This window comes from Aptenodytes patagonicus, chromosome 6, assembly GCF_965638725.1.
Source record: "Aptenodytes patagonicus chromosome 6, bAptPat1.pri.cur, whole genome shotgun sequence".
Lineage (NCBI taxonomy): Eukaryota > Metazoa > Chordata > Aves > Sphenisciformes > Spheniscidae > Aptenodytes > Aptenodytes patagonicus.
In genome coordinates, this window is record NC_134954.1 from 34,702,207 (window position 1) to 34,726,447 (window position 24,241).

Genomic DNA, 24,241 nt, shown 5'->3' on the forward strand with positions numbered 1-24,241 from the left:
TGTATGCTTATGTATGTTTCTATAAAGTTCATCTAAATACTAGATTGAGTGTGAAGCTGCTACTCTGAAATCTGAAAATAGAGGGAATAATTCTAAAATACATTTCCAGAATAAGTTTTAGTTCTGTTTTCCTGACGCTTTAAACTTTCATTTCCCTTCTCTACTTCCACTGCATTATAACCTCTGGAAATTAAACAGCGTAGACACATTCTTTGTCCTTGTCAGCAACAAGTCAGCCCTGTCTGTTCTGCATCGCTGCTTAGATGTTTGCTTTTAAGAAGGACTAACATACTTTCTTTGGCAGGAGATGAGGACTGCAGGTGCTGGAAAAGCAGGAGACTCAGTTTCTGAGATGGTCTCAGTTTTTACTTTAATCACCACGTAGATGGATGTTTCTTGCTTTGGCCTGTGGAGCGTGGATTCTTTTTATATGTGCACAATGTTGGAAACATGGGAAGAAGGCTCCCTAGAGAACCTTGGAGCTCTTGAAGAGTAGTAGGATTGAGCCTTTTGTATAGAGACCGAGTTGTTTACTTGTGACTGGTATCTTAAGATATATAAATAAATCATTAGTATTCTGTTATTCTAAGAATTGGATCAAAACTGTACCTGGTCCGTCAACTGGAATTACTGCTTGCCTTAATTTTTAAATGAACAGTTGGGGTGTCTGTTCTCTGACTTTCACTGCTATTCCTTTGTTCAGCTGCATGTAACCATTTTTGTAACTAACCTCAGATGTAATGCTCTAAGTCCTCTCTCGCTTCCCTTCCCAATTCTAATGCTTTTCTCTTTTCTCTGCTTGCTATTCTTGGTTTACCTGCGGCAGCCTTCTGAGTACAGCTGCTACCTTGGTTCAGGATCTCGGGCATCCTCAAGAGCCAGCTCTGCTCGGGCCAGTCCGGTGGTGAGCTCCTCTATTTTTCTTTGTCCCTAAACTGTTTAATTTTTCTGTTCTTCAGGGTCTTTTTTGTACAAAGAGGTCACTGTACCTCGTGAGACAGTTTCTTATGGTATTAATTGGACCTTCTGGGCAATGCTTAAGACAAAGAAGGGGTGAACCAGATGAGAAATTACAAAACCAAAGTGATTTCTATGCAGATGCACGTGTTTTACAATAGAAGTATACTTTGGACTCACCTGATGATGCTAAATTTTTTGTAGGTTGGGCATAATGCACATTGGCAAGGGTATTGTGAAAAAGACTGGGTTGTTGATGCTAGTGCCACATCTCCTTTGGTTATTAAAATCAGGAGACCCTGAAATCTTACTGCAGCATTCAAGTAGTTTAGTTTCTCTCTATTCAGCAGTATTTTGGTGTTGTGTTGCTGTAAGGCTGCAGGGCTATCCAGAGATTGGATTTGAACATATTTGTTGGACTGTAGATTACCAGGCACTGCAGAGTCTTTAGCATGGTGAAGTGCTAGAAGGATTACACGTACCCAGCGTGTCTAGCCATCATGAATTCCTGACTAGTCATGGCTGAGCAAGGCTCAAATGCTAAAGGCCTGTTCAACCCCTGTGACTGTAGTTGACCAAGACAAGACTTTTTCCCCTGCTTTTTGCAGATATAAAGTAATTGTCTTCTATTTTTTCAGTGGCATATTGCTGCTTTCTCTTTGTGATTGTTCCATCTAGTTGTTTATAACTCTGAATATCTTTCCTGATTAATTTCAGAGCAATGCCTGATAGCGTGGTGACAGTAGCAGAGTGGAGTAGCATGTCTTTTAGAGGAAATGTGTGGCTTACAGTAAACTAGTCTGTAACAAAATTAATCTTCCATGGAGAGTGAGTTTTGAAGTGTTGCACTGATTTTTTGTAAAGCGGCTTTGCTTCATGGAAGCATTCCTCCTAGTGAAGTTTTAATGCGCTAGTTTTCCTGGGACCTGTCACATATTACCTACCACATCCCCAAGATACAAAGTGATGAGGAGGGTGATACTGTAAATTAACACACACAACGTGTTTCTCTAGTCATAACATCCTATTGCCTTTGTTGCTTTGCTGAGTAGCTGAAACTTAAATGCTGTAAATGTTGCCTTAAGGATTAATTAAAAAGGAGTATTTGGATAGTCAAGCTACCACAGCATGCGACACGGTAAGCTGTAACATGAACTATTTGGAGTGTTCCTCTTCAGTAAACACACATAGTCTGCAGTAAGGAATTGCTTTGTATCTGATGTCCCCCATCATGCTGGTTCCCCCTTCTAATGTAGCCTGTGATTTGAAAACCTGTGTGCTATGGGTGTTTCCTCCCACAGTTAGAAATGTGCAGTAGGTCTGCATCCCGGTGGTGAAAGGTGCCTGAACTCTCCACGCAAGGTTACTTCTTGTCCTCAGGCAGGGAATAGGCGAGCCTTTTGATCATCAAGCGAGCCCTCTCCTTCTAAGTGAGAAAGAGCTGCATAAACTGGCTGGAGCAAAAGAAAATGGAACTGATAGAATAGAGCTATGTGCTCTGAAGTATTGGTGTTTCTTAAAGACAAGGGTACATCCACTTTTTAATTTTTTTTTTTTTTTTAAAAAAGGATTTTCATCAGATAATGTTTGGCAGCTGGTGAGCTATAAATAAATCAGTATTTTAGTTAGTCGCTGAATCTGAGTCCCTGAGCTATGAGTTCTTGCAGTATATATCTTACATTAGTAATACTTCTTAAATGGCTTTGCAAACTGAATTTCAATTATCCCCAAAGCAAAAAATAATCAGAATAACCAGGGATTCCATTAAAGTTCTTTAAGTGTAAGAAATGGGCACCCATACATTGATGTTGGTTTCCATTGTGTGTTTTCTGTACGCAGCCTGAGTCGTTTGTGCAAGTTGCTTATGGTCATCACAAAATGCAGCTTGCCCCTCCTGGGAAGCATAGGGGATTTTTTGTCTTTCAATTCTCTCCTTACACTTCGCACTGTTTATCTGCAAGTGGCTGGAGATGGTTAGCTGTGTCAGCACCGACACTGGAGAGGTGCCAAGCCGAATCTGCTCTGCAAGGAGACAACAGGCACTTTATTTATTTATTTTTAAAAAATTAGTGGTTTATTGCAGGATGTGAAGAGCTTCCGTTATTTCCGTGGCCTTGAAGAAGAGCTGAGAGTTAACACTGTAGTGGCTCTAAAAGGCACCACTGCAGGGGCTTTGCTTCTCCTAATGCAAGGTAGTACAAGCCTTGTTAACAGGGTGGCCTTGCTCTTAAAAGTTCTAATTGCTGCACGGGGTCAATACAGCAGCACCTTGTGATTTAATTTTTTTTTTTTTTCCTTTTTTTGCTGTATTAAACAGACAATGCCTTTTCCTGTAACTTGCAGTAAGGAATCACTTGCCTTGCCTTTTACTAACAGAGGTTTCAAGGTGTTTTGATAACATTTCCAGTTGTGTACTTGATCTTGGCAGTAAAGATGCTGAAATAGAGCCCTGTCTTCTCAGTGGGCTTAGCAGTGTATCGCTTCCACTTGTACATTCCTGAAATGTCATCTGCTTGGATTTCCTAAAGGAGGAATAAAAATCTCCTTGGACAATGGCGATAACTTCTGAGACAAAAAAAGGGGTTGGTTTTGTCTGTATCAGTAGTCTATATTAGAACTGTTTTAATACTGCTAACCCCCCAAACTGAGTTGTTCCCTGCCTTAATGTATTGAGCCGTATGCTTTCTTGATTCTGCTTTTTATATATCTTCTGGCATTTACACATGTAAAGTTTTGATTCCGAGTTTACTTTTTAAATGGCTGGCAGAGGAGGAAGGAAAGGAGAGTGTCTGTTGGGTTGAAAAGCTGAGTTTCCAGCATGCTTGTCACTTGAGAGTGTGATAGTTTACAAAATCCATGTACTGTAATCACGAGTGCTTAATACTGAAGTTAAATATGATTATCTTATGATTATGGGCATTATTAGGCAGAAAAACAAAATTGGACTGTTCCCAAGCCTGACTAACTATCATGAGAAATTACATATTGAGAATGGAGAATGATTCAATTTAACTTTCTAAATTAAAGCGTACAATATCTTGTTACTGCAGCCCTTAAATCTTTTCTCAGAATTTTGTTTCCCCCTTCTATCACTGTTCATCAAACAGTGATCAAAAAGCGACAGTAGGTTTCCTGCTGTGCACAGCTTTGCCAGCTTGTGTTCTCATTTGTATTATGATGTTTGTAATACAGTAAAAGCCAGGGATATACTTAAAAATACATACAAAGACAAATAAATATTCACATGTTCTGTTTAAGACTTCAGTATATCTGTATGAAGTTCGCTGTTTGACTTTTTTTTTTGATGCGGTGAGTAAACATTTTTCCCATTATCCCCACTAGTAATTATTGTCTGCTGTCCTTGCAGTTACTGCAGATATGCAAATGTGTTATGTTTAATATTAAAGCATTATACTTGATATAAAATATGGATCTTAAGGCTACTGAGAGCAAACATCAGGCCCATTTGTAGAGATTGAGGTAAATCTTGTGGCTGAGCTAGTGGCATGTTTTGGCTGAGATGGGCTTTTTAATATGAATTGCTGGAATTTTTTCTTTTTTTTTTAATTAATAAACTACTAGTGAAAAGCAATTATTTATACATTTGAAATAGACTCAGAATGCGATAGTATTTATCTGAAGATTTTCTGAGCAAAGGAAGGGAAAATAACAGGAGAGGGCATATTTTACTACCCTGAGAAGATGATCTTTTGTGTTAACTCTCTCCCTTCTTGTGGAGTCTCAGATGGCGGGCACAAGCAGTCAGCATGCAGCCTAGCCAGGTGGGCTGGTACCAGCACAGATCATACAAAGTGTGAGACTGAAAATGCAAGTGCCACTTAGAGAGTGTGCAGTCCTCAGGTATGCATAAATGCACAGTTGTGAATAGCTCTTTTCATTTGAAGCAGCTTATCATGTTCTCACCAGCAATAAAATGAAGACAGTCAAACTTAATTTTAGTGGAAGCAGTTATCAGTGTGCTCAAGCTTTGCCTTCCCTCCTCTACCCTTACAGATTCACGGTAGGCTTGTATCCTAACCCAGGCACTGACAGTCTGGGTGTGCTTTCGGCCCCTCCAGGGTGAGGATTTGCTGCAGTGCTAACTTGCATTTCAGAGACTGATAAGTTTGTTTAAGCAATGACGTTTGGCATAACACTCATTCTTGAGCGAGGATACTTCTGACAAATCCACTTTAGACCTGACAAAGTTCAGCAGTGGTTTTCCCCTGCTGACTTTTAAAGGCTTATTGATAATTGCTAGTGTTAAGGTGGCTCTCATTGGAAAAACACGCAGGAACCCTCTGTGTTACTGCCTGCCCCAGCCCAGATGATCAGACTGGTAAGATGGGGATTGTAGGAGGGGTTATATTGACTGCAGTACTTCGTTTTTTAATTCCAGTTTTTGTAGATAACATCCTGTGTTCAGCCCTACCTATTGCAAGAATTTTTCTTTGGTGTGGGCCATATTTCCATTTCAAACTGTGCTGTACTACTTTAAGAGCAGGAAATGATCTTAGTTTGATTTGTCACCAAGAAAACCCCCTTGCTTTTATGAGGAAGTTGATCTAAGTGCAAGATCTTAGATGGAGCTGAGCAGTGACAGCCATGTACTGAACACACTGAAGTTGTTCTTGTACCCGAGGGTGGTATGCGGTGCTACCCAACTGCAAGCATTTCATATTTCCCTTCGTCTCTAGCCTTGTTTAGCAGACTGGAAGCTGGAAATAGTGTCTTAGTCCTGATTCCTCCATCGATTTAAAGATCTGAATAATTTTTTCTCTTTACTTGCAGCTGGGGTGTAATGCTTAACTGTCCCAGGGTCTCTGGTCTTTTCAGTAGGTGTTTGAGAGTCATCTTGTTGGATGCACTGTCATAGTGCTGCGGGGGCTCTAATTTTGGCCTGGACACTCACTGTTGGCAAAGAGCTTCAAGGGTTAACCTGCAAGCTGACTGTGAAGTAGGGAGAAATACTTTTTCAAACATTATATTAAAACATTTTTATTATCTATGAAAAATAGGCAATATAGCCATATATAGACTTGTGGGATGATTTTGCTCTTGTTAAGTTTCCAGCTGCGGTAAGCCTCTGATATTGCTGACATTTTTGTAACATGGCTCTGGATTTATTCTGGAATTGCTGTCAGAAGAGGCTGAACTCTGATCCCATTGTACTTATTTTGCAGAGAGCAACCTATTCCCCTTGCCAAAACAAAGATGTGCGTGCTGGAGTTCCTTGGAAAATTACTTGCTTTTCCTGCTTTTTTTACGCACTCAAGTACAAATTGCCCAAATTGTTGGTGAAGAGGAAGGTAATCTGTATTAGAGACAGATCCATACCCTTCTGGAAATGAAAAATGGTATAATGTTCTAGAAATTAAAGGTCTAGTATCATTGGATGAATTCCTCTTTAGATCTCCTCTTCTAGCAAGTATTCTGTTAGGCCTTTGTATTTTCATGTGGAAAAGTCCCAAAGCCAGTGTATTTGTATGAAGGGCTATGCTGAGTATAGTACTGTGAAGGTGGAGAGGTTGTTTTCAGTCTGTTTAATCATTACAGTATTCTTTATTGAATGATAATACAGAAGGTAAGTATTTCGGGCAAGAATTTTGTGCAATTTCAAATAAAAATAAACATTTTTTCCTGGCCTTTCTCTGTTTGATTTCTTACTGGATCAAATGCCAAAGGACTTGTTGGGGGCCGGGTGAAGGCTGAAAACCTGGAGTTCCCTCTGGTGGCTGACTGCTGTTGGAAGGCGTGATATATCTTTTTAAAGGGGTAATACTGTGAATACATTAATCTAAAGATGAGCAGAATGAAAACTCTATAAAATATTCATCTGAAATAGACTTCTGTCTTTCTACAAGACACTCTTTACAGCTTTTGGTATATCACAGCCATGTAACCATAAAATTAAATGCTGCTTGTTTCAGACTGACTTTTTGCTTAGAAAAGCGTTGTGTAGCAGAGGCATCTCTGTAATGAAAGGATACTGTGTTAGAATGAGGAACTGGCTTTTCTCAAAACAGATTAAATTTTTAAACATTAAGTATATTGGTAGTGGTAATTACTGTTTTTCAGGAGACAATGCTCTGAGTATTCCGTTCATGGCACCAAATGGATGTGTGTATGAGGGCATCACTAGGGAAAAAGAAATCTCCTGTATTTTTTTTTTTAAATGACCCCCAATTTTAGAAGCTTCTTAAAGGCTTTGTTTGACTGCATCCTCTCATAAGTCTCAGAATTATTAAAGATTGCTGCATGTTTATTGCAAAACAAGCTTCACAGGTGTGGTTATGATTGCACTGAGTAGAAATGTCCACCGTATGCATCTCTCACCACATTGTCTTCAACATTTTCCCCTTTGGAAGCTTTTATTTGACTTGTGCTGCATCATGAAAACAATATCAAAATTTGCTCCCCCCTTTATCTTATTAAAAACTGAGGTTGCACATTTTTTCAGAAAATAGAGGACATTCTGCAAATGGCTTAAGGCAAATAATATTTTGAGTTGTGCCCTGAACCCATAAGGTAGACTTTGCAAAAGGCTGTACATAAATTTCTGGAGATAGATTTGGGGGGTTGGGAGGTGATGTATACAGTAATCTTTGGTAACATGCCAATATTTACACTGCCACAACTGTCTTGATAAACAACAACATAGTGTTTGGCTGGGCTGGAAGGCTGCCAATACACCGCTTGGAACTGTCTGGTGTGAAAACAATAGGCTGTTTGCAAAAGTCAGTCCATCTTGTTTATTGGGTCTGAACTGAAGTATCTGCCTTCATTAGTGACCTTTTCTTATTGCATCCAAATTCAGAGATTTTTTTTTTCCCCTAAGTACTCTGTGTATTCAGTGTCTTTGCAAAGTTTATGTCTAGTGCTTTAAGTCTGGCTTATTTTACTTTGAAGCCTAAGTCTTAAATTTTCTTAATGATAATCATAGGGAATTTATGATGTGAGATGTGTTGTCAGTGTAAAAAGCTGATTTGTAATAGATACCTCTCAGTTCTGGGTTGTGGTTTTTTTTTCTAGGGTACCATGGGTAATATGAAGAATAACAAGTGAGATTACCCACATGTTGCTCCGTATAATTCAAAGAAAAAAAACTATGCCAAATGTGAACTCATTGGAAAGAGATGGAGTTTTTGAGTGCATTTTCAATGAAATTTATCAACTGAACCTCAATTATTCCCTACCTTCCCTTGAAACAGGTCTCTCCTGATTTTATTTTTTTTTTCCCCCCCAATTGTTTCAAAAAAAATAACTCCCTTTGACTCAGGCTCTTGATCTGGGGAAGCTGTTAATTTTCTAGAAGTCTTTTGGGGAAACATTTTGACTGTGATGCTGAATGTTTCCAGAAGTTGACATGTTCTGGACATTCTGAGTTCTGCTGAGCTTTTCCTTTCATGTAGTCCTTTTACACTTAGATCCGTTTTAGATGGAGATACTTATAAAAAGATTCTGTTTTGAAAGGCTTCCCCCCCCCAAGAGCAAAGTGAATCATGACAAAACACTTGATTTTAAATTTCTGCTCTTGGGAACTTGTATATCTTGTTCGGTTTCAGAGCAGGAAAACATGATAGGATTGTTCCCATCAAGGAAAAAAAAAATCTGTCCAGGTTGTATGGGTTTTTGCCCTGTAACTTTCTTTTAAGCTTTTAAGTTGTCTCTGTGGTAATTTTCTGTACTCTTAAATGCTACTTCGGCTCTGATTTGTTTCTTCTAGACTAGTTTTAGTGCAGGATCTTTCTTCTGAATCAGTAAATTCCAGTGAAGTATTGAAACTATAAATGGGGTGTTTATTTAGACTTTGAACTGGGCCCCGATATTTGACTTGAGGGTCAGTTTTTGTAGTCTCAGCTTTACTTGGATCTTCACTTGAAGTCATAGTCACCTTTTGTCTTGAGCGGAGAACACTTAGCGGGGGTTTTAAGCTTTTAGAGTTTTTTTTATTCTTTTTTTCCCCATTCTTTTGGGAGCGGCGCAGACACAGTACAGTCCTTCAAGTCTAACTTGGTATCTTGCTCTTTGGAGTGGGGGAGGATATGTTGGCAGGCTTCAGAGATAGCTTATTTTAATTAAGGTCCATAAAACTGTAGCTTCGATAAGCTATCTTGGTCAGGAAACCTTTTGATCTTTCAATTAAAAACTTAACCTCTCTACAGAAGTAAATTGCTATTTTGGGGTTTTTGGGGCATATTTTTAAATTGTTCTAAAATAGGAATAAGTGCATATGTCAGCACAGCACTTGTATACAGCTGTTTTTATGTCCACGGAAAGACATCTGGGGCTTTGAGTTCATGCCCATGTAGGTCTTTGTATTCTTGCATTGTTAACTCATAGATCAAATGCCATCTTCATGTTTGAAACATTGTGATGTAGAATATGGAAAAAAAGTATTCCTGTCTTATTTAATAGACTAGATAGTTGTGTTTGTTTTTTTTGTTGTTTTTTTTTTTTAATCAATACGTATATTCCACTTAATTACGTACTGCTTAGAAATTTGAGGTGAATTGTCCAGCCTTGTGCCCTGAGATGCCAGCCAGGACACTGCTCTTCTGAGCGAGCTGGCTGCTTTTTAAGTGGATAGAAAATGCTAATGAAAAGCCTTTTACAGGTTTAAGAATTCCCTTTCTGATATCTTACTGCCTTCGCTTGTCCTTTATTATCTAACGATTCCTTATAAATCTATGTTTTACAGATTGAGGAAAGGCCAGAAAAAGACTTTGAGAAGGTAAGAAGGATGTTACGAATTATTCTGACAATAGTGCTTTTTTCACATTCTTTTTGGTAGGTAGAAATCGCAGTGAGTGTACAGAAATATATAAAATCCACCATGGGGCAAAAATTTGAATTGTTGGAGCCTTCTACTACTACACTTTTGAAGAAGAACTTTTCAACCTCTGGTCATTCAGATGTTAAGTAGTTGACCTTCAACAGCAGTTGGCTGAAATTGCTTTAGGCTAAGCCACATGAATACTGTGTTTGTTTATTAGATTTTAATTATGGTATTATGTAAAAATAAATAATAAAAAAAGAGGAGGATACTGCAGTAGTGAGAAATTGGATTAATGCAGAACCCTCAGTACAGTAAAACAGTTAATGTCGCTACTGCTGCAACGTAGGTAAGTATCCATGAAAGGAGAGGAGCTTGAGAGGTAGACAAAAGCATCCACAAAATGTATTATTACAAGTTTTGAAAATACGTGGCAAGATGATACTAGCCCCTGTCTTGTTCAATATCTTTATCAATGATCTGGATGAGGGGATCAAGTGCACCCTCAGTAAGTTTGCAGACGACACCAAGTTGGGCAGGAGTGTTGATCTGCTCGAGGGTAGGAAGGCTCTGCAGAGGGACCTGGACAGGCTGGATCGATGGGCCGAGGCCAACTGTATGAGATTCAACAAGGCCAAGTGCCAGGTCCTGCACTTGGGCCACAACAACCCCATGCAGTGCTACAGGCTTGGGGAAGAGTGGCTGGAAAGCTGCCTGTCGGAAAAGGACCTGGGGGTGCTGGTTGACAGCCGGCTGAACATGAGCCGGCAGTGTGCCCAGGCGGCCAAGAAGGCCAATGGCATCCTGGCCTGTATCAGAAATAGTGTGGCCAGCAGGAGTAGGGAAGTGATCGTGCCCCTGTACTCAGCCCTGGTGAGGCCGCACCTCGAATACTGTGTTCAGTTTTGGGCCCCTCACTACAAGAAGGACATTGAGGTGCTGGAGCGTGTCCAGAGAAGGGCAACGAGGCTGGTGAGGGGTCTGGAGAACAAGTCTTATGAGGAGCGGCTGAGGGAACTGGGACTGTTCAGCCTGGAGAAAAGGAGGCTGAGGGGAGACCTCATCGCTCTCTACAACTACCTGAAAGGAGGTTGTAGCGAGGTGGGTGTTGGTCTCTTCTCCCAAGTAACTAGCGATAGGATGAGAGGAAATGGCCTCAAGTTGCGCGAGGGGAGGTTTAGATTGGATATGAGGAAAAATTTCTTTACTGAAAGAGTGGTGAAACATTGGAACAGGCTGCCCAGGGAAGTGGTTGAGTCCCCATCCCTGGAAGTATTTAAAAGACGAGTAGATGAGGCGCTTAGGGTCATGGTTTAGTGGGCATGGTGGTGTTGGGTTGATGGTTGGACTCGATGATCTTAGAGGTCTTTTCCAACCTTAATGATTCTATGATTCTATTCTATGATTCTAAAGACTTTGTCTAAGTAAGAGTTAATAGTTAGAAGCTAAGTCATGCAAACTCCTATTACAATAGTGTTTAAATACATCTGATCTGCTTTTTCTCATTAGTTTACCCGTGTTAAATCTTGATATTTTGATTTTTTGTCTTAGAAAGTTACATTTTTAGTCAAAATTGCATAATTTAGAAATGTAAGGGTTGGTGTAACGTGTGTATTAAAAAAACAAAACAAAACAAAACCAACCACCACCAAAACCAAACTACAAACCCACAATGTATCTAGAAAAAAAATTATAACCATTTTTAACTGTGTGATTGTAGGGAGCACGTACTGTTTCAAGTTTATCAGCAGCTACTTTAGCTTCTCTGGGTGGGACTTCTTCACGAAGAGGCAGTGGGGATACATCCGTCTCAGCCGATACAGAGGCATCTATTAGAGAAATAAAGGTAAGAAATACTTAAAACCAGCATGAATTGTTAGGAATCTGTCTCTTAACTATGTCTCTTTTGATCAGAATGTCTTTATGCCTTGCATTTGATAAATTAATAAACTATAAGATTACTTTAAAGTAGTGTTGATGTTCCCATTACTGACTATAGCAATTAGCAGTAAGAATTGGGATTGACAGGCTAATACTACCTACCACTGTCCCTCACGTTGTTATTAAATAGACTAGTATTACCTAAAGGGTATTATTAAATACGCTTTAGACTTCTTCCCAAAAAAGAAACTGCTTTGTCTCCCCCTCTTGGCAGTTCTGACAAAACGAATTGTGTGCTGTAAATGAAGAGTGAATAGCTTTATTAAGCAGATGCTGCTGGGAAGCTAGTGTGTATTGCAGGAATATTTGGGTAAAGTCCTATGGCATACGATAGTAGAACAGACTGATCATAATAGACACATCGCATCCTAAACTAATGGAATAGGAAGTGGTCTCAGTATAGCACACTGATAGGAGGATTGAAAGAATGCAAAAAGCACTGCACTTAGTGGATGCTAATTTGGGGAGGGGATTTTACTTTGTAATCTAATTTGTGATTCCATCAAGTTAGAAACATTTGAATAGCAAATAGGTATGCAATCCAGTGTTCATAATTGAGTGCAAGTGTGGGTAGTCCATAGCTAAATTTTTTTTTTTAACCTGGTTTTTAATGCTCCATTCTGAAGACTACTTTAAAATGGGGAATGTGAATTCTGTTAGCTTTCATACATACAACTTAACAACTCTTCTGAAATTACAGCCAGTTAAAACATCTGGAATTTGTATTAGGAGCTCAGATACAAGCAGGTCTGTCCCAGTTTCAGCACTGTAAAACAGCTGAAAGATAGCCATTTGCTGGTGACCAAGGACAAAAGAGGAGAGAGACTGTGAAATAGAACTTATAATTAAATTTAGTGTGACAGATGCTATTAATACAGTCTTTCCTACATATCTAGTATAGCCTATATTTCAGGCTTGCTTTGGCAGCCCTTACCCTTAATACCAGAATTCCTCAAAGAGGGTGATAATCAGTGAAAGGGGTAGAGAAGGGCTGTGTGGCTGGGGCATGTAATTGTTGGAGGATTTGAAGCTGGGTTTGCATCTTGTCCTTAACGTTGGAGATTTCATTTTTTCCAGTCAAGAAGAGCAGAATTAGCATAAACTTCTAACCAAGAAATTTCATTGTCCGGCAAGGCTTCAGGTTAGGATCAGACCGCTTAACCTGTGTGGTAGAAATATTTAAATGAGAACTTAGGGAAAAGCACGTGTTCAATCAGCTGCGCTTCTGCCGGTTAGTTTCAGTGGCATCACTCACCTTTCTCACCGTTTCCCTCAGGATATCTATGAGTTAAAGGACCAGATTCAGGATGTAGAAGGCAAATACATGCAGGGACTGAAAGAACTGAAGGTACTGGTTTCCTGCAGACTGGGAGTGTGATCATTAACACCAGCTAAACATTCAGAGAGTCAGTGTGAGACCTAGAACTGACCTTGCATGCTTTCTTCTGGGAGGGGTTGTAAATTGTGTGAAAAGCATTTCATTAACTGGAAAAGTAACTGTTCTGACCTTGATTGATTGTGGTGAGAAATGCTTCCAAATGTTAACTGAAAGGTTGCTGATTACTATTGCATATTGCCTTTGCTGTTTTGAGAAGGTAATCGTTTTGCTAGCAAAATAAAATTATTAGGATTTTTTTATAGTTTCCTAATCCAGGAAGCCTCCCAATATTGGAAGATGCACTAAAACTCATGTTCTACAGTGCTATGAAAAATTGGCGTTTAAAAGCTTGTATGTTTTTGTTTTGATAAGATCCAGCATGCCTTTGGAAAGCTGTGTGTGTGAGGTGGTGGCTATCATTTTGGTTTCATATTTAGAAATATGAAGACACCCTTAAGCAATTCTTGTAACAAAACTTCACATAACAAAGCTTGTTACGTGAAGAATGAACGCTCACACCAGTTGGCACAAAGGAAGCGCTTACCACTTTCATGAAGCCATAAACGAATTTTGGTGCAACAACTAAATTGTGCATCCACGTACCACCACCTCATAAGTGAGCAGCAACATGAGCTGTGTTTTTTGGAAAAGGCAGTCTTGCAAATATGTATGTAGACATCCAGTCATATAATGCAACATTAATCAGCATTAATTGCTGACTGTGTCATCAGCTCAATGCTGTGACAGGTGAAGATGCTGCCATCTTAAGTGAGTTCTCAATGTAAAAAGAGTAGTTTGCCCCTTTTTCTGTAAAACCTGACTATTTTTTTTCCCTGATCACTGTGTAGCAGGTGTAGCAAAATAATCACACTGCATAAAAAATGTAGATAATTTTTCAATTTGTGTCCCTTAGACTGCCTTTTGTGGTGATTTGTACCTAAGCCGTGCTGCTTGATGCTAAGGAAACAAAACGTAGCATGCTGAAGGAGTGGTGCAGCAACGACTGTAACTTCTTACTTGCATATACTTCCTTTCCAGCTAATGTCTGAAGTTTAATCCTACCACTGTTTCCAAATCCTGGCTGCTTTCCTTTGCTTGGTATTTCTTATCATTGGGCTGGAAATTGCGCCAAAACACAATTTGTGTTTGGAACTGTACAAATTCATGTCCATAAAGACAAATTCTCTTATTTGTCAATAGAAATGTAAACTAAACTGATTCAAACTTAACTTTGTCATCATCTCACCGCTATCATCCCCAGTTCCATTGACCGAATGATAAGGGAAGTATATGAAACTCTCACCTGTGCTTTAGATGTAATTATTAGAATTACTTATGTTCTGTGAGAAATTGCTTGATCTGTAAACTGAAATGTTGACATGAGTGTCCTCCTTGTTTGTGTATTTGCACTGTTTTGTTTATGTCACTCTGATTTTAGTAGAGAAACAAAATACTGCAAAGTTTGACTGCACAACATGGAAAACGATCCTGATCTTTATTTTGCCATCATCTGTTATGATAAATACTTCAGTATCCTATATTCGGGTCAAGTTGATAGGAGGGGTTTTTGAGACTCTGGGAATTGTATATTACAGAGTACATTTGTAAAGAAGGGATGTGATACAGGAAACCTAATGAAAATGATACATCAGGTCACAAAAGCTGCAGCTTTTTCATGGCAAATTCTAATTCCTGAGTCAGTGTATTTAGTAGTGCCCACGCTGCAAGGATCCCTGAAATTTGTGAAGTGGCTGTCAAACTGCCTTAATTTAAGGCCTAAGATCATCTAAAATGATCTTAAATCAAGGTCAGTTTACCTTTAAAAAAAAAATTCCAACTTGTCATCTTCAGCAGCTGCTTTGAGCTGCCAGTGTGCAGGGGCAGGGGGAGGAGGGAGGAGGAAAACTCTTGAGAAGGCAGAAGCTGAAGCAGCAGAGAACAGGAAACACTATCCGTCCTGAGGTAAGGTTCCTTGCTTGTAAACAGACGTCTGGTGGGAACACAGGGGAGGTTATCCTCACCGTGGGACAGTTGGTAAGCATATGATTAGCACTGGTTTCTGTAGGAGTTCTCGGCGTGCTTGTGGTTTAGTACTTAATTTTCTTGTTCAAGGGCTTGGTTGGCAAAGTGTCTTTTATAACTGACTCTGACTGTGGTTGCTTATTCTTTGCAGGACTCTCTAGCTGAAGTTGAAGAGAAATATAAAAAGGCTATGGTGTCAAATGCTCAACTAGACAACGAAAAAACAAATTTCATGTACCAAGTAGATACCCTGAAGGATGCACTCTTAGAGTTAGAAGAACAGCTGGCAGAATCCAGGCGGCAATATGAAGAAAAAAGTAAAGTATGTATATAGCTATGGCCTGTTATTTAACAGGGAAAGACTTGGCGGGGACACAGAGATCTTTGGGAGGAGGCAACCAAATTACTATTCAAGATTTTAAATAATTTATTGTTTTAGTTACTGTTAAAGCAAGTGGAATAGCAGCATATTATGTGGTTGTGATCATACAAATGGGAATCTTCCCCAAGTTTCTGTCTTATAAAGCAATTTCTGAAGAAGTGAAGAAATGTTTTATATGGTAAGGCTATATTGATATTATCACATGTCCTTTTATATCCCATCTTTAAAGTAAATTAAAAGGTTTTGTTCATAGTGACTCCTGGAGGATTCCCCTTTTTTTTTTTTCCTTCTGGAGTATTTTTACACACAAAACTCTCTTCAGAAGGCCCGTGGGAGAGTTGTGCAGTTTATATAGTTAAGGCAGCTACTTGGTTGAGAGTTGAATTAAGTTTTACATGAATTCAGCATCCGACAATTAGTGAGTTGGTGTTAAATAATAAAGCTGTGACTTGTGTTAGCTTTTCAGAACTGGCTCTTTAGCTTGGGGCATTTGACTATAGTGCATTTCAAAACACATAGTTCCTGGAAGATATGGTGTGGGGTTTTTTTAAAGTTTGCAATATCTAGCTAACTTTTAGTACACGGTCATGTGGAAAGAGTGGGTTAAATTCCCATCCATTCATCTGTGAAGTCTGTAGGACTTGAGTGTAAAAGCTATTCACTGCCAGCCTGCTGTTCAACTTACGAAACTGGCTAAATGATGACTGTCACTTCTATATTTGATGGAATAATAGTTTCTTGGAGAAAAAAAAGACGAAATTGTACTCTTGTGAGATTGTGATGAGAGGAATATTCAAGAATTGCATTGCAGTAAGCAATTTTTTTGTGGTTGGGCTTATTTTCTTCTTTTTTTCATGGGGTGCTATTTTTGATCAATAAAAATGTCATGAATATTTCATTATTCATAGGAATTTGAGAGGGAGAAGCATGCTCATAGCATATTGCAGTTTCAGTTCATGGAAATCAAAGAAGCTTTGAAGCAAAGAGAAGAAATGCTTGCAGTAAGTAACTTTTTTTTTTTAATGGCTTCTTTGATTGGTATGTTCCCAGTTAGCAGTAGGAGTGTAGAAGGTGAGGCATGGAGAATTTTATTCCCTACTCAAGTTTCTCACCTGAAGAAGTACTAGTGTTTCAGGCCAAACAGGTTCAGAGCTGACTAATAGAAATAGTACTTTCATAAGTATTATCTGAAGTTGGACTTCTTTTTTGCCTTGTCCATAATACGAAATAAGTGGTGTTTCAAACAGCTGTTTGTGGAGATGCAGAGGAAGCTGATGAAACTGTCTAACTTTGTTGCAAATCATCTGGTGGATAGTAAGATTGTCTTCAGGAGTGTAGGTATAGTTGAGATGTCAGAAACTGTGAAACTATGCATGTAGATACTCTTTTACTTTAGCACCTGACTTTTTTTCATTCTTTGGCATCACTGCAATCTTAACCTTCTTTGTTAACCTGTTACCTGCTTTCTGTCTTGTTTTGCTCCTGTCTCTCAGGAAATCCAACAGCTGCAACAGAAACAGCAGAGCTATGTCAGGGAAATTTCTGATCTTCAGGAGACAATAGAGTGGAAAGACAAAAAAATAGGGGTAGGACTGTCAACTCCCAAAATGTGTTAAGAGTGGCACTGTCATTCTCCAGATGATCCTGCTTTTGCAAAACGTCATGAATAAAATCCTCCTTAGTGACTTTGCTTGGTGTGGCTGTCTTACTATATTACCAGTGAAGTAGCAAATAGCAGATTTTGGTTTTGGCCGGTATTATAAAATCCAAGAAAAACTTAGCAGCTGGTCTGATTTCAAAACCTAGGGAAATTTATTTGCTGTGGTGCACCATTTGTATTTGCCATATTGAGAAAGGAAGTGCTATTTATAATGCAGTTCCATCAGCACTGAATTTTTGCTTATTCACATTTAATCTGCGGAATGAGCAGAAATTGGAGTGTGAGACAGAAGAAATAGAGCTATTTATGGGCTATTGGGATGAAAGTGTCTAACTCTCCCTTGCTTCTAATCCCTTCCCACCACCCTCTATTAAAGCCAAATGGAAACCCACTCTTAAATAAAAGCATGGTTTTCTTTTTTAATGATGAGCACTGAAAGACTTTCTGAATATAGGAGAAATCAATCTGGCAACATGCCCGCGCTTGCGATATCCAATAACTTGTAGTAATTTGAAACTCAAAACTTTCTGATTTTTGTTACAGTTCTATTTGTGTATGTATATAGAAATATTGGAGGGGGTTGAGTAGCAAAATATGCATTTGCACATGGTACATCCCAGTCTAAAGATTACTTATTGGCAGCTTTCAAATTAATTGAAATGTACTGCCCCCGTGATGGTAACCCATGGAACGAAAAGACTATTAAAATCTGCTGGGCCTGCTTTCATGCCATTCTGTCAACACATGGGAATTGCACTGTGTCTTCAATGTGCGTGTTGAAGTAATATGGATATGAATTAACTTGTCTAGCAGATAACAGTGAAAAGTGGATCCTCATTTGAAGGATCCCTAATGAAGGATTGGGCTCTGAATGTCTTTAGTAGGAAATCCTGGTTATTGAATAAGCTGTGCATTTTCTTGGATTTGAAGTTTATCTGTGTGTATGTAAACTCAGTCCTTTAATCTGTAAACTTTACCTTTTTCATACATGCCACTTCCATGAATCTCTGAATATCTTAAATCTGCTCATTCTTGTTTACACTTGCTTTTCACTTGCTTTTCATGGTCTTTACTTGTCTCCCTTCCTTTCTTCACATCTTCTTGCCCTCTGTCTGTGTTGGGAACTCAGGCGTTAGAGAGGCAGAAAGATTTCTTTGATTCCATAAGGAGTGAGCGGGATGACCTTAGAGATGAAGTGGTTGTGCTGAAGGAGCAACTGAAGGTATGCAAGAGGAATAAAAGAACCTTATCTTCAACTGCTGACCTTTTTCCTCCTGTACATTTTTGCAGATAACTTTAATCTAGCTCAGCAGCAAGAACTCTATTTTCATGTTGCCTTTAAGTGGCCATTTCAGGAATTTTCTGTATAAAGTCCTTCCCCCTAATATTGACCGTGATCCCTTAGTATAGACTGCAGTATTAAGTAGTTGCTTTTGTAGGAGACGCTTCCCTGAGGAACATTTTACGCAGCAGATTTATGTTTAAAGCTGGGATCACATGCTTTCTATCATAATGGCTATACTGAGAGCTGTAATATTCTGTGCTCTTTTCTGACTTTCAGCCATGTTTAATGGAACGATTGAAGCAACTGTTTATTCAGAATATCAAGGACAAGAACACTTGAACAATCCTCCTCTTTCTGAGCAGCAGGCTCTAAAGCATTGCTTTTGCTTCTCCACAGAAACATGGAATAATCCCAGACTCTGACATAGCCACCAATGGGGAGACATCAGACATTCTTGATAACGAAGGACACTTGGATTCTTCTAAAACTGTTCCAGGCACAACTCAGGCATTAAAGACAGGAGGGGATGGGACACTAGGTAAGTACTGCATATCCTTTCACATCTTTCTGTCTGTCCATTCATTCATCTTTGCTTGGAGTTTGAGCGTTTGTTAGTGGGACAATTAACACATCACGCAGCATGCTACTTGTCAAATCACTTCCTATGCATTTTTCTGCTTAATATTTATTATCACTTCAAGTATGTTGTGCAGTTTCCTGCAAAGGCAGACTTCCATTTCCCATTCAAGGTGACAAAGGACAAGAATACAAATATTACATTACAGATAAGTAGCAATCATTCACATTACTATTTAAACCCTCAATTTGAAAATTGTCCCAGAATAATCCTACTGTTGTTCAATATTTTTCAGCACATATCTTAAAGAATCAGAAAAAAAGCATTTTAGTTTCCTATAAAGATCTTGTATGTTGGTTCATTTATATACCTGAGAACTGTAAATGTCTGCTGAACAACAGTGCTGGGCACTGTGGAAACACACTAATGTATGAATTCATTGTTCTTGGTATCCTGTACTATTGAGCAGTTAATATTAACACTTCAACATTTTTACTTGTTGTAACAGGATTAACGCTGTTAAATTCAAAGAATATAACTCTGAGATGGATAGTGTTAGGAAGGAGAAATCTGGTTGGCAAAAACATTCTTCTTATGCAGTTGTGATGAATGGCCACTCAGAGAACTTTTATGCTAGTAGAAGGAAAGGAAATAATAGATTTTTTTTTTCCTCCTGTTTTTGTTCTAAATGAACATACTAATAAATAGCAACAGGCAGCCAACTGTTGCAAGTGCAAGTTATCTTGCTTTTAGCTGTTGGCTGCTTTTTCCTCACTCAGTTTTTGTGTGGAAACAATCTGGAACACCAAAACCAAGGTAAGGGTATATTTTAAAATGTAATATGTTTTCTGTCTCTCCTTACTCTGTTGTTTTTGGAAACAGGTACAACATAGACCCAAAAGCTAACTGCTGAAACAACAAACACTGTTGTTCTAATACCTGTTGCTTCTAAATATAAGTTGAAGAAAAACTGTTCCAAAAAAACCCCAACCCAAAACCACAGAAGTCCCCCCATCCCTTTGGGAGGATGACGTGGCTGTAAGGAGCGCTAAGTACCTGAGCTTTGGTCTGTGTTGGTAATGTTAAGCAGCTGAACCATTTGCTTGCCAATCAGATTTTACATTCAGTGTTTGTCATACACACTGATGATGCCTGTTTGATACTTAGGAGTAAAATATTACTGAATAACCCTTGATTACTTCATTATAATGGCATCAGACACACTCTTGCATGCAGAGAGTGGTGTTAGGGTTAAAGTTGTAGGGAATATTGTTGAGAAAAAATAATCTTTACTGTTAGTGTTACATCTGCAAGTATTACTGTTAAATTGCACTGCTTGAAACAGTTGTTCTCATCTACAAAAGCTGTAATTCACACAGCCAAGAGCATAAATCTTTTACTTTACAAAAACACAAGCCAGCACCAGAGATTTCTTGCTTTGAGAGGGTGGTGGTGAATTTCACTGATCAAAAGCCCCGGACCCTTACTAATTCAATTGCTGCTTTGCCTCACATAATTGGCAAAAGCTGATCTTCTATTAACCTATTCTTTGATTCATTCTCTTTCGGGTTTTAAGTGGGGGAGGTAAGTGCTATGGTGTGGTCCCTTCAATTTTCTCAATGGTCTTTTAGGCAAAGCCAATGAAGTGGACATGAAAAATGAGATTTTGGAGGATATGGGGAAAAGAGAAATCTTGCAGAATACTGAGCGTGAGGAACACAAAGAGGAGTCTGAGGAGCAGGAAGTACAGACATTGCATGCTGATGAAAATGCAAAGGCAGAAAAAATGGTTGAAGAACGTGATGCCCTGTCAACAGTGATGTTACCAGGTAGTAGGTTTACAGAACAAATTCAAAGCCTTACAGAACATGTATCAGGGAGCGCCTCTTCAAATGATGATAGTGACACAGATGATTTGAGAAAGGAGACTGAGTCTGCAGGCACAGCAGTCCAACAGCCTGTTAGTACAGAGGCTGAACACCATGACTTAAATGCAAGGACAAATCAGAACTCAGAGGTGGACTCTCTGCAAGGTCATCAGATTTTTGAGACTCCTCAGGAAATGCCTAGTGTCTTAGGTACAGAGCATGAACTGGAAAAAGCTGCACCCGAACAGGAAGAACGAGAGGATCTTAAAACTAGCCATGGCTTGAGTGATAATGAAATGGATCAGGAAGCCAACATTACAAGTGAGAGCTGTGAGTTGGTTTCTAACCAGGCAGGGCTACCAGAGGTTGCAGTAGCAGGCTTGCTTAGTGAAGAGGTAAATGTGAAGAGTCACGCTGAGGGACTCCAGCACTCAGAAGAAAGTGCTGAAAACAAGGCTACAAATGTCTCGGAGGAAAAGCTTGTTGAAAGCAAAGACTGCACTGATGGAAGAATTGATAAAACAGGAGGTGATAAAGCTGAAGAAGAAAATGAGGTTGGGAACGCAGTTCAGGGTCAGACGAGGGAAACGGAGCCTGTGGGTTTGGAGGGGACGGAGTCATGTGAAAGTGGTGTCCCAGCAGATACAAGTGAAAGGGAAGGTGGAGGAGATCAGGCATGCATCCAACCAGTTTCTTCAGAGGACAGTCCTTCAGCATCATCAGAGGAAGAAAATATGCAAGATAAAACTGAACTTGAAAACGCTATGGCTGAGAAGGATGGAGAGAAGGAAGTATTAATAGAAGAGTTGGAGATGTGTTCAGATTCTGCAGAAACAGGCGAGCAAGATAAGGCATCTGTGGAGGCTGGAGACTGTATTACTGAGGTAAAAGAAAGTGTGCTGCAGCAGGCAGAGCCAGACACAGATGTTGGGAAAGAGGTGAAGACTCAGGAAACCAGTTTAGAGCCAAGTCTTTTAGAAGATGAAATTCGGGAGTCAGAAGTGGAAATAGAGGATGAGTCTGGGAAAGGAAAGGAAAGTAGGACAGAATGGGTAGAAGATTTAAAGCCAAAGGTAGAAGTTCAAATAGTTCAGTGTAGTGAAGAAACAACAGGTGATATAGTGGAAGAGAAAAATACTCCTTTAGAAAGTGAAGTGCAGAATGTAGTTAAACAAGAGGAAGGTGAATCTAAACAGGAGCCAACTGTAGATGTTAGTATAACTACTGAAAACAAAGTTGATAAAGAAACACTGAAAGAAAATGAGAAAGAGCTAGAGCTTGCATACCACCATGGTGGTGGAGTTGCTTCTGAGGAAGGTGCAAATAATTCCCTGGCACAGAAAGCTGAGCAGGATGAAAATGTTAGTGAACAAGTTAAATTGGAGAGTCAAGCAGAGGAAAGACTGGAAGATGATGGTGATGCATTTGATTTTGATGAGGAGTCAAAACAGATACTAGAAACTGATGAAAAATGTGATGGAGAGAAAGCTGATACACAGAAAGGAGAGGGTGATGGAGCAAATGGTGCTGTTGGAAAAACTGCCCAAACAGATGAAGCTGGAGAAAGAACAGGCAAAATAGAAACAGAAGACTCCTTGACTGAAGATGACGGCTTGCAGCATAAAAAAGGAGATGAGCCTGAAGAAACAGGGTGCTTGCAAGGGGAATTGTCATGGAAAACTGATGAGAAGGCTGATGTGATGGAAGATGAAATCAAAGCATCAGATTCTAATAAAGTGGAAAAAATACCAGATGAAAATGTTTTTGAACAGGATTTGGAAAGTGCTGGCAGTAACAGGGATGAAAGCAAGGAGGATTTGCAAGGTGGTAGAAGGAGTAAGGGTAAATCCAGAGATGAGTGTACAATATCGTAAGTTCAAAATCTCAAGACTACATGAGTTACATGCCATTTGATCAGTCCCAGTACAGAAGCATGCATTTTGCACAATACATCAGACCTTAGGAATACTCTTAAGGTTTATTCTTTATAGGTAACTCTCATAATACAACATTACATAAATGGTAATGATGCAGGTATTAAGTTTTTCACTGACGTACCTAGCCACAAGAAGTCGTGCGTGGGTTTGGTTTTGCTGTGTCTCAGGTTTAAAGTTTATCACCAAAAGAGCAAGCTTCACAAATCGACTATTCAGACTATCTTGCAATTAAAGTACTTTTAGTGTGGATAACTGCTACTGAGGAATTTCTATATGAAATTCTTTTTTTCTCTAGCCTAGATGATAGATGTCTTGAATGTACTTAGGTGCATTGGAGCTTTGTGAACTTGTGTGCATACTTAATGTGTACTTAGGCGCATTAGATCTAGAGTAAGCACATTAACACTTCATGAAGGAACTCAGTAGATCAGCAATACTGATCTGATGTTGAAACTTCTTTCTGAATAATTAAAGCCTAGGAACCAATTTATTTTTTTACTCTGGGAAAAAAAGATACTCATTCCACTTCGTGTGTATTTCTAATATGGTCATATTCCAAAATATAGTTAGATCACTGTGAATCTGCTTAGTCTAAACACTTTGGAAGAACAATATATGCTTTGGAGAAAGTGCAACATACAGGTCTTAGTTTGCTGAAAGGAATAAATATATACGTTTACTTCATCTAGGCACTTTGTACCACAATAGGCCTTTTACACCATGTCTCACATGGGTTTTTTACTTTTTCTAAAGAAAGTGTCAATACACACTGTAATGTGTGCTTAGGTTTGCTATCAAACTGTCTAGCTATGAATATATAAAATAACTATTTTTCCAAGAAGATTTTTGTTTAAAATTGCATTTCCTTACTGCATTATGTTTTTTGCAAACTATGATTCTGAAGGAATGTTTTTATCTCCAAAAAATTCTTTCCTCTTCCTTTCTGGAAAGAAGATAACTGTGCATGTCTTAATTCTTGTTGGATATCAGACCACAGACGATTGTTGTTCTGTATACTAGCCCATGTGCCTTCTAGAAAAGCTGGATTGCTTTGAATTGCTGGCATACATTAGACACTTTGACTCCATTGGTATATTTCTTTTGCATCTTTGCTAGTACTTAGGAGGAAGAGCATATTTTGCATAATTAAAAATTCATTTAAAGTTGTTTTAAGCCATGAACGCCCCAAGGGAATGCAAGTTGAGGAGTTGGGGTGAGGGGGCTATATTTGTGTTGATGTTACAAAGTTGATGGTGTACAGACTGCAAAATTTCAAGATGTATATCAAAATGTACTGAGCTGTATCTAATTGAAATAAACATATTTTATACTTTAAATTGCCTGTCCAGAGCACTGTTTATAAACCTGCATAAATATTTATTTAAATTATATAATTTCAAAAACATTTTTCTGCAGCTTTCTTTGTTAAATTTATTGTGCTGTGCTACGTAGCTAGAA

At 38.9% G+C, this 24,241-nt stretch overlaps 1 protein-coding gene across 21 annotated transcripts in view; it reads left to right on the forward strand.

Annotated features, from left to right (window-relative positions):
* Window positions 1-24,241, forward strand: part of LRRFIP1 (LRR binding FLII interacting protein 1) — a 118,049-nt gene that overhangs the window by 81,555 nt on the left and 12,253 nt on the right. For 11 of the 21 annotated variants that reach the window (XM_076342067.1, XM_076342073.1, XM_076342068.1 and 8 more), the window contains 10 exons: window positions 827-904; window positions 9,659-9,691; window positions 11,454-11,579; window positions 12,951-13,022; window positions 15,226-15,396; window positions 16,365-16,457; window positions 16,950-17,042; window positions 18,246-18,338; window positions 18,798-18,939; window positions 20,610-24,120. In XM_076342067.1, the coding sequence (XP_076198182.1) occupies window positions 827-904; window positions 9,659-9,691; window positions 11,454-11,579; window positions 12,951-13,022; window positions 15,226-15,396; window positions 16,365-16,457; window positions 16,950-17,042; window positions 18,246-18,338; window positions 18,798-18,939; window positions 20,610-22,720 (3,012 nt within the window). In that variant the 3' untranslated portion in view covers window positions 22,721-24,120. Of the gene's footprint in view, window positions 1-826; window positions 905-9,658; window positions 9,692-11,453; window positions 11,580-12,950; window positions 13,023-15,225; window positions 15,397-16,364; window positions 16,458-16,949; window positions 17,043-18,245; window positions 18,339-18,797; window positions 18,940-20,609; window positions 24,121-24,241 lie in introns of those variants that run through there. The other 10 variants (XM_076342085.1, XM_076342086.1, XM_076342087.1 and 7 more) reach the window with 6 other exon arrangements.